General features: G+C 39.3%; 1 protein-coding gene across 5 annotated transcripts in view; it reads right to left on the bottom strand.

Annotated features, from left to right (window-relative positions):
* Nucleotides 1-779: 779 nt before the first annotated feature.
* TRIM2 (tripartite motif containing 2) overlaps nt 780-10,766 on the bottom strand; it is a 1,116,451-nt gene continuing 1,106,464 nt past the window's right edge. For all 5 annotated transcript variants that reach the window (XM_044062463.1, XM_044062466.1, XM_044062467.1 and 2 more), the window contains exon 12: nt 780-8,685. In XM_044062463.1, the coding sequence (XP_043918398.1) occupies nt 8,533-8,685 (153 nt within the window). In that variant the 3' untranslated portion in view covers nt 780-8,532. The remainder of the gene's footprint in view (nt 8,686-10,766) is intronic.

Here is a 10,766-nt window from a genome sequence, read left to right as displayed (position 1 = left end):
AAACATTTTGTACTCCTAAGTTTTTCTCTAGCTTTTGTAATACATGTGAGCAGGTTAAACTCCATGCATTACAAAGAATTCCGATCGGGTCTTTCAATCATAAACCACCTTGTCTGTTCTGGACAGGGATGCCAAGAATCACCTTGTCAGGGTTTGCCCTCAAGGTCAAACTTCTCGACATCTACAGCTCAAACATATAGCGAGCTGCTTAATAATCAGAGACCCAGTCATAATCCTGTACACCATCAATATGTACTAATTTCTTTCACTATGGAATTGTCTACAAATCTGTTCATCTCTACTTTGAACCAGAAGTTGGTACATTGTATCAGTGCTCTACCCTGGTTGACACATTTTAAACAAATAAACTGATTATTCCCATGGCATAAGGGGCATGCCTCTGAGTTTTCTGTAGGCTGATGTATGGAAGCTTTAGGTCTATCCCCATTACTACTAAAGTGGAGGGCAAACAGTGTTTTACTTCTGTCTGAATCAGGCTAATAAAGTACCACAGAGCTACAATATAAAGGTAAAGACATTCCCATTAATGCATTAAATCAAGTCCATTTCTCAGTTAAAACTAACTTTAGTCAATCATAACTTCTCAGCACGTATTACCTAGCATTGTTAAAAACCCTCTATCTTGGAAAATAGGAATCCAGCTGAAGTTCCCTGTAGAAAGAAATGCTTTTCTTTTGCATTATGTAAGTGGCAATCATAACCTTAAGGTATAACCTTCAAATATGAGCATGAAAAGAATTCACAAAAAGACTGTCTGGTTACTTTTAAAGAGTGCATTACTTTATTTATGTGCCTAATACAAACATTTTGCTTAACTTAGTTACACTTATGGAATGTTTCAGTCATTGTTAATTTGAACATTAACTTGCTGTACACACCAGAGAAAAAACAACGTGGTATGATATGCCAAGTCTCAGGCACTGCAGGTCCTAAACAGACCTCATCAGCAACCTAATGCAATTGTCTAGAAAAAGCTCCATGCCTACACTGTCCCTGGGCAGTGGTACAAGAGGAATATCAAACACTGAGAAAGACTTCTAATACAGGATTGCAAGCAGGGCTAAAGAGGGTCAGTTACAGGGCAGATGTTGGCTGAGGCATTACTTCTAAAAGAGACTTACATTACAGAAGCAGGAGACGCCTGTGCACAATTTATGCTACTGAGACTTCTGTACCAATACACGGTGTGTAAGTGATGATGGAGAACTAACTTACTGGAGGAATGTGAATCTCTGTCTAGAACCACCTCCTAGTACAGGTTTCCAGTATCTGGTACCAATTCTTATGAGGCAATACAAGAAGGTTATTCCCTCTTTAAGGAGAGTTTCAAAAAATGGAGCTGATCACTTGGAAGACTATATTCCTTTGTGGATCAGTGCCTGTTATTAGCTTTATAACAAACAATAGAAGGAAGAGTCTTCTCATCTGGAACTAGCCCCAAATATGAACATCCAGCACTGAAAAACTGACACCCAGTGTCTTCCCTCTGTGGAATCTATTCTGAGTACTAAGATCCTGCACTTTCTCCTGTGTGGGATCTGTTTAAGTATTAGGCTCCACCGTTAAGATACTGGAATATGGTATATTCCTATGTGGGATCCTGCACTGAAATACCAATATATGGTGTCCTCCTGTGTGGCTTCAGCTCCAAATATTAGGATACAGTGCTGAAATACTAGCATATGGTGTCCTCCTGTTATAGGTTCTGCTACAGATGTTAGCATCCATCTCTAAAATACTGGCACATGGTGTCTTCCTATTCCTCTTGTATGGAAGCAGCTCTGAGTATGCTGATTCAGCACTGAAATACTATATATGATGTCCTCCCTTTGTGGGACTGGCTCTGAGTACAAGGATCCAGCATGGAATTACTGGCAGATGGTGTCTTCCTGTCTGGGATCTGCATTTAGTATTATGATCTAACACAAACACTGGCAGATGGTGTCTTCCTGTTTGGGATTCAGCACAGGAGTAATGGCAGATGATGTGTTCCTGTCTGGGATCTGCATCTAGCATTAGGACCCAGCACCAAAATACTGGAAGATGGCATCTTCCTGTGTGGAAAAAGCCAGCAATGAACCAATGAAAGAAGTTGGACATCCTGCCTGGGACCTGTTAACAATAAAACAGAATACGAAAGTGACTTCCTGTGCGGGCCAGACCTTTGTACTGAGCTTCAGTGCTGAAACACTGAGGAAAGTGATTCTGAGCAGCATTGGAGCATGCCCTACAGTGCCTCTCTGCTGTCACACTGTACGAAAACATCCTGTTTGGAAAGAGACTGTTATGGAGCTCCAGCACTTAAACAATATTATATGAAAACACCATCCAGAGTACGTCGTGGTAAGGAATTCCAGTTCTTTATACATGAGATTGTGGCTCCTGAGGCTAGCTCATAATATAGGATTTTGCGTAGCTTTACTCCCTATAGAGGATCCCGTTACTCTAACACTGGAAAAAGGTGACAAGATCTGAGAGTATAAGCAAAGAAGATTCTGATGAAGTCTAGGATATAACTGGATGAAAGCGCTAAGTTTCTTGCCTCAATAAATTCTTATTTTTAGTCTACATTCAGTAGAGTGGAGTGTGGTTTCATTTGGAGGCCTGGGACTGTTCATGGATATTTTGGTGTTATTCCTGGTTTGTACACTAGGACATTTATGCAAGCTGAAATGGTGAAGAAGCAAGTGTTTTTAAATATGTGTCTGCTTGTGTATGTATATGCAAGTATTACTACTGAAAAGATGTGCATTGCATCATAGGAACTGATGCAATACAAAGATTCAAAGTGAATGCTATTGGGTTATGCTCTGTTGCTGCATTTATATGAACAAAAAGCATGTGCAAATGAGGCAGTGGCTCCGGACTTGAATTAGAACTGCAAACACACTGTGGATGGATGGTAAGGTGTGTTCAGAGACTGCAATGTTGATGTATATTAAGGCAGAATTTAAAAATAATGCAAAACTGTTAACTGACAGCAGTTTAAATTGATTTTTGAGAATTTGAACTGCATGCGGGTCTTTAAGTAATTAGAAGGGTACCAACTCTATGTAGGTGACAAAGTCTTTTGTTTGGGGATTATTAGAGTGCTAGGGGATTATTAGAGTGCTAGGGTATTATGCTACGGCCTTGTGAGTTTTGTAATCTGGTCCTGTGTTAAGGTTAGGGAACTGGTTACCCTATGGATACATGTAGCGGCTATTATATATGTTTCAAGGCAAGTAAGAGTACTATCAGAGTACATGGCTAAAGAATGGAACACTTGTTATGGTGTGGTGCAGAAGGGGTGGAAGATGGATGGGTAGCAACATGGTAAAAGAATAGGTCTTAGTTTTTTTGGGGGGGGGGGGTTAGAATTGCTGGACCGATGTCTATCCTTGCAATCAGAGAGGCTTCATGATAGGTCCATTGGGGTTCCAATACGTACGGGTAGCGAAGCTGACTGGACACAGATGATGCTCTAATTTTAAATAATCTACACTGACATTCTATGATTATATTAAAAAAAGCTTTTTAATACTACAGCCGCCAAATGAAGTGAGAACAAAGGTTTGGACAATGTCAGCAAGCTAGTTGCACACATTGGTAGGTAGTATCCTGGATCTGGTTCTAGGAACAGTGGCTAGTCTGGGCATCAGCACTGGGTGTACACTGGAGTTTACATTAGTATTATTCAGTATTCAATGGATAGGATTACCTGAAAAAAGGAGAATACAGTGGGAACAATAACTATACTGTACTTATGTTTACCACAACGCCAATCGGAGTCAAATATCACAGTTAAGATTCAAGGAGGATGGAAATATAAACTAGTGTAGGCTGTGTCAGATGTGACTAGTAAGAAGTGAAGGCCAGTAACACTGGGAAAGGAAAGCACTCTGTGGTACCTTGGTAGGAATGCACATGAGCCAGCAGAAGTTCATTATAACAGTAGCATGATAAAGACCATATGGGGGTTTCATGGTGAAGAACCAGTAAGTAACACTTTGATACAGATATTTGACAGATAAGTGTAGCAGCCATCCTCTGTTTACTTCATTCACCACAATGAAGATCATTTTTGGTGTAAGATTTTTAACATTTTTTTTTATGCCAAGGAAAAAAGTATTTTGGGGTTTGCTGCAAGGCAGAGGCAAAAATCATTAGACACTGTCATTAGACAACGTCAGCACAGACACAGTAAGAAATGACCTGGTCCCTGGTACCAGGCTTTATTGTAGGTATACTGCACTGTAGTATGGTTGCTAGCTGGCTGCCTGCCTGGCACTGGCTCTAGCACTGGTCTGGAGGATGGCGAATCTATGTGTGAAACCAGTAGAAGACAGAGCTGCAGATCTGAATGACTAAGATGTATGCCTGTGCTGCACGCTATCCTGGCAGGGCTGCTAAAAACATCCATAATTAGAAGACAAGAGGATGGGAACAACTACTTCTAGAAGCCTCTGCAATACAGGGAGACAGAAACTTGATCAAGAGACAGCATAACCGTATTCAGTCCGGTCAAGTATAATATTGGTCATATAGAAAGGACAGTTGGCAGAATATCTTTGGCTAACATGAGCAGACATCAGAGACTATAAAGTTAAAGCTGGGGTATATGCTTCAATTAAACATTAGGTTTAGGGATGGGTACCTTAGGGTGTTATGTGCTGAATGGAAATGTGGTGTGCTTTGCCTCCTGTAACAGATGTGTATGGCTGTGTATTTGCATTTTAATGAAACTGCATTTCAGTGAAATGGTTTTCAACTTTTCTGATTCAATTATGTTGTTTTTAGTGGAATTGCTTTCCATGGAATATCATAGATTCCAGTAATATAGAATGACTACTAATCACATTGTATGACAAGTTACCTTCATCTAACATCAGCAACGGGAAGACTGAGAAAGTCCAGGCCTAGTGTTAGAACCAGACCAGTGCTGGAACAATGGGTGAAAATCATTCTAGTCAGTAGCTCATGCCACCACCTGGAAGCAGTTGACAGATGTTTGTCATTGTGTCAGGTAAGCTTTAAATACAGAAATGCAGCATTAGAACACTGAAGGTTAGGTAGTTGTGCAATAAGATGTTAGTACATCTCCAGTAATGGAACAATGGGGAGGTCATTTCCTTGAAGGAACAAGACTGCAGCCTAGACAGACTAGACAGATACTAGTTCTGCAACAGACAAGAATCTAGACTTGAACCCTGACAGTGAAGCACTGGAGAGGAGTTAATGTGCAAAATAAACTAAATATGGAGGACCCCGGTACCAGAACAATAAAGCAAATTCAATCCATTGCAGGAACCAGTACCTAGCAAAGAACTCCTACACAGGAATAAAACAGAGAGGTTAGGCACAGTGTCATTCTCAACTACTAGTACACAGCCCTGAAACAGAGGAGGTGGTGGCTTACAACCAAAAGGGACCAGTTTCTGTAAGGAAAGCCAACACTGAAAGAGTGGAAGAACCCTGGCTGCATTATGAAGCCCGTATCTCACTGTGACATTATATCCCAAGTCACAGCGCTGAGCAGCTCCTACAGCTGCAGTTCAGCTGTGGAATACCTGAAGAAAGTCAATTACATCATCTGCCAGCTTTTTCAGTGTACAACAGCGCTGCAGTGCTGCAAACAGTTACCATGGTATCCACATCAGCAAGGATAGAATCTTAGTACAAGGTCCTCAGCGCTGGAACAATACAGGCATATTAGTCTTGGAGGAACAAGTTTAGGGTGTTTACTGAGCATCATACACTAAATTACTTCAAAAGCATAGTAGCAGTAATGTAGGTATTCAGCTAACTGTGATGCAATTCATACCCTTTTATGAAAATGCTGAAATGGAAAACACAAAACATGGTGCTGCTAACGGGTACTATAAGAGTGGTTAAACATTCATCAAATGCAGCAGGGCCATTTTCTACATCATTCACACTGACCTTGTTAAGCAAAAATCATCCAAGCACATCCCAAGACACCAAATGCAAAAATCACAGCTCACAATTTGATACATTCTTCACACAACTGTCTTCTTGTAAAAAAAACAACTTTTTGCACTACCGATTTACCAGTTATGGGCACTTCACTTTCCAATGTATGGCAACTACATTGACTTTTATTATAAAAGAAATAATACTATTTTAGTTCTAAGTTACAAACATTGGAACGGACAGAAGGAAGGAAATAGTGTTCACTTACTTATGAAGCAGAATTAAAGTAGTTTTAGTTCTGTATTAGTCTAACAAACATTAATAGAATTCTACCAAATGTACATTTAAACTGGAGCAGAAGAACCTTTCTGTCCTTTTGTCTGAGCAGGAGATCAACAAGGTATACAAAATGAAATTTGTTAACTAATAGCCACTTTCATTTCACAATTTCAACCTGTTTTCATTCACACAATGGAAACATTTACCGAAGAGTGTACACACGAGGCTTGAAAGTACATTGTACTCATCCAAATGTGATTGGAGCACACAAAATGTACATGCAAGGAATGCCCAACTTAAATCTTTTGGGATTATAACATATTAAGTGCCTTTCTAGTGTGTTGCGTTCCTTGCAGCAGGATGGCTCACTAAGACATGAAAGAAACATTTGTGAGCATTACGTATTTGTTACATGCTTAGCTGAGCTAAGTAGGGAACTGGTGACTATTTATGTACAACCATTCCGTATGACTTATTCTAACTGAATCTGATGTGCAGCTACATAAAATGCAGCCAATATGGAGTATTACATTTTATTCACTGTGTACAAATTGTAGTACTCACTACTGTCGCATACCTGGGACACTGAGCAGTGCTCTGTTCATCACAAAGAGGAGACATTGTGCCCCACAGTTTGTCAGTAATTACTCTAGATTCTGGCTTTGCAGTACTGTAGGTCACACATACTCACCTCAGGTAAAGACGTATTTTCTTGCATCGAATTACTCTTCATTTAGTTCTCTTTTGGACCTTACAGTTTATTTTGACTAAGTGAACCCAGAGGTACATCACTAAACTTTATCAGAAGCATATGGCATCCTGTACACCCACCACAGATTCAGATTAAAGGCTAGAAACATTAACTGTGGTACCATTCCAGACAGAGAAATAGTGGTGCGGAATTAAAATACATCTCAGTAAGGACTGTTCATTTGTAAGTACATTGACCTACCAGTGGTTCTGCAATATCAAACGGTAAATGCAGGACCCAAGAATATGTGAGACTTTGCAAGTCATTTAAAATCACAATAAGAGTATGAAGGTAAGGACAAAGCATGTGGCAACCTGGTATAGACTCGTATGCCTTTGTTATAACTACATAATGTACCTGTCTCCTGGTTATCCTCCAACAAAACTTTACATCTGGGTTGCAGTCTTGTGGAATTCCTGTCCAAGGCTATAAGTCCTACATTTCAGAACAGCGTGCATCTGCAGGGGGTAGAAAATGAAGTGATAAATGGACGCCAGTAGCTTCAGCCCAAAGGATGCCAGATTAGGAAAAAAAAGATTAAAATCTTATGAGCAGTTTTGCTGCTACATATTTACTCAAGGGTTCAGAAATGGGTATAAAATTAGGGACAATCAGAATATACCCTAAAAGTCAGACTTGTACAGTTAAGCTGCCCCAAATCACACTTAGCAACAAGTCAGGTTACAAAATTCAGTTCTGAAAAATTGGTTTAAAAAAGTGGCACCTGAAAATATCCTGTTTGTAGATGAAAATCAGATTCAGACTGATGTTCTCAGAAAAAGGGCAGGCAAGGCTGAATTTCAAATTATGTTGTCGCACGCAAGTCTATTTTGCACTGAACAATTTCTGGTTAAACAGAAAACAAGACAAATGCATACGTACAGTATAAGATGGAAATTGCATTGTGTAAGGTCTACCTATCCACTATGAAAAGTGTTTGTCTTTTCTATTCAGACAAGCACACCTGGGGGAAAAAGAAAAAAATGTACATATAATGAAACACTTGAGTTAAAATGAGAGGCAATGGAAGAGAGAATCTGTGAAACTCAGAATTAATCAGAAATTTAAACTACATTATTACTTATTTTAAATGCTACAAAATAATACAAGTGCATATCTACAGTAAGACCTAGCAGCGAGGTTACCGCTGATATAAATAAATACACAATGCATATTCATGGCATTTTGTTGTCATTTTGGAAGCTCGGGATCTGAGCTACCTTCATTGATTTCACATTCTTCTTATTATTATTAAATGACTAACACTATGAAAGTTCCACAAGTCCATCTTATTTGATAACAGCAATATACAATATGTAGATTTCTGTTCCTTCTAGTGCATCACTGTTTTCATTCCATCCTCTGTCATACTCAAAGCAGGAAGATCAAACAAAGCAAACTTAAAAATAAAAACATTCTCTTGGCAAATAAGTTAGGCTAGGAAACTGATGGACTAGTTCAGACTTGAGGGCACTTCTTTGTTAAAAGACATCTGCAGATGAGTGTGTCATCATCAGGATCCTATGAAGAAGCCAGTCTAGTCCATGTAGAGTAGCTGTAGCCTGTTATCACTGCAAGTAACGATATACCTTAAAGCAGTGATTTCCAGAATCTGCAACCACTACGTGTCCATCTGAAGTTAGAGCCAGGCCCTGGGGACCATAAAGAGGATCCGCAGATGTGTTTATGTAGGACAGGAATGAACCGCTACCATCAAACACCTGTAAAAGAATTCAAACACAGTGGTCAGAGTACAGGCGGGGACAGCAGAATCTCACTTGGGCATTTCAAACAATTTGCATGTACCTAGGTGTGAGTGAGAGTGAGACACTCTAAGAGAGAGTGTGTATTTCTTTTGTCTCTCTCTTTAGCCTGTGTAGTCCTCCTCCCTCCTCACAGCACTCCATTAATACATTGCTCCCCTCAGCATACATGGCTGTTAACTTTTCACATCACCTACTGTCTGGAGTCTCCTCTTTTCAAGGGCATACACCAAAATGGTAATATTGTTGTACATACAGCGGGAGAACCTGATACCATTTACCTGTCATGCACAGCTGAGAATGTAATACTTGTTATATACCCCAACTACCTGATAGGTCCTGTGCAATGAATGTAAACTACCTGACAGGTCCTGTGTAATGAATGTACAATGCACTCAATGCTGGCTTAGCTGCAACATCACCACAACTAACTTTATTGGCCAGGTGTATTGACTTCACACATGCCAGCTGTACATATATGCACCTCTGGATTTTTACCAGGGGATGATCTGACAGGAATCTTGAATCCATCTAAATGAAGTGAACCGTTGGTATCTCAGTCCCACCTCTCAATCTCTCTAGTTTCGGATATTCTGTAGCAAAACAGATGGCAGTTATTGCATTCTTGAGGTACTGTACAAAAACTGCTACAGCAGACATTTACATTTTTGTTTAAAGCACCAGTAGCTATCAAAGCTGTGGAGTTACATTTTAAATAAAGTGTGATATTATAAACCAGATCAGGAACATGTCCAGAAATGCACTAAAGTGCTCAGCAAGAGTGAAGATATTCTCCATCTTGTGCAAGAAAAACATGCCCCTTTAGCTCAGGATAGTATGTATCGTTGAATGGAAATGTGTTTTGTATTGGGTCTACAGTGCAACAAACAGGATGCAAGAAATACTATGATGGACTCTGTTGTTGTTATGGTGACCAATAAACGGCAATTGGTTTCTTATTGGTGTCACTTTAGGTAAGCACCTTATCCAGTAACTGCACAAGTATAGTATTTTATTTATTTTGAGACTTTGCTTTGTTTTATAACAAACTACATTTAGGATATTTAAAATTATTTTTTTAATTTCACTTACAGGACACAGGCAGAATGTATACTCACCAGTGCATTAACCTGAGAAAACTGCTGCATTTAGATGAACAGCTACATATCTGCACTAAGAAGAAAAAAAACCGTATAGTTTTCAGTACTTCACGCTTGAAAAATGGAAGACAGGGGACCTTGAAATGTCCTAATTTGGAAATAATGACACCAGGAAACACCACACAGTATCACAAAATTAGGATCAGTTGGACTGGAACTCCAATGATTGACTATTAAATGTTACAGTTAATCACATTAGTGGTTTAGATGATGTAATGAATTTATATATTGAAATGGACAATATACTCTTTAATTTCATATTTACTACAAACTGCATGTTGTGCTGGATGAAGAAACAAGGCACTTAAGGATTCTTTTCAACTGTACTAGATCAAAGTAATACTACATGAATGTACAGCAAAACATTATGGTGCATGTGGTATGTGGCGTGTGTGCATGCACGTGCATGACAACTGGCTTCATCACCTCTCAGCAAACATTATCACATCCTTCCAGTGCACATCACTTGACTGCTTCGATTAGGAACAATACTAGGCAAGCAATCATAGGGATCATAATAGGCCTTGTCATATACACCTTTAAGTAGACAAACCGTTCTTGCCACTCAAGTACTTAATACTGCCTACCTTCCAAATCAAACTTGTCTGTACATGACAACCCTGGTGTAAAATCCATTCAGTCATCAAGACTTGCTTTAAAAGGCAAAGTAATACTTGTGTTTGATTTGCAGTGGTAGCTTATTCCTCAGGTTGTGAATATGTTGAGTTAGGAACCCATCCCTCCAGCAAGTTTTGTTTACTTGTTGATATAAATTTGGTTGTTTGTAGAAGAAATAGGAGGTAAAACATGAAACAGGAAAAGTTTGCTAATCTATTGGGAGAGTTGAAGGGTTTATGACTTTTTTTTTTTTTTTTTTTT

This window comes from Protopterus annectens, chromosome 2.part1, assembly GCF_019279795.1.
Source record: "Protopterus annectens isolate FY-2018-M chromosome 2.part1, PAN1.0, whole genome shotgun sequence".
Classification (NCBI taxonomy): Eukaryota; Metazoa; Chordata; order Ceratodontiformes; family Protopteridae; genus Protopterus; species Protopterus annectens.
The sequence above is the reverse complement of the archived record's forward strand: the minus strand, read 5'-3'. Positions and strand labels throughout refer to the sequence as shown.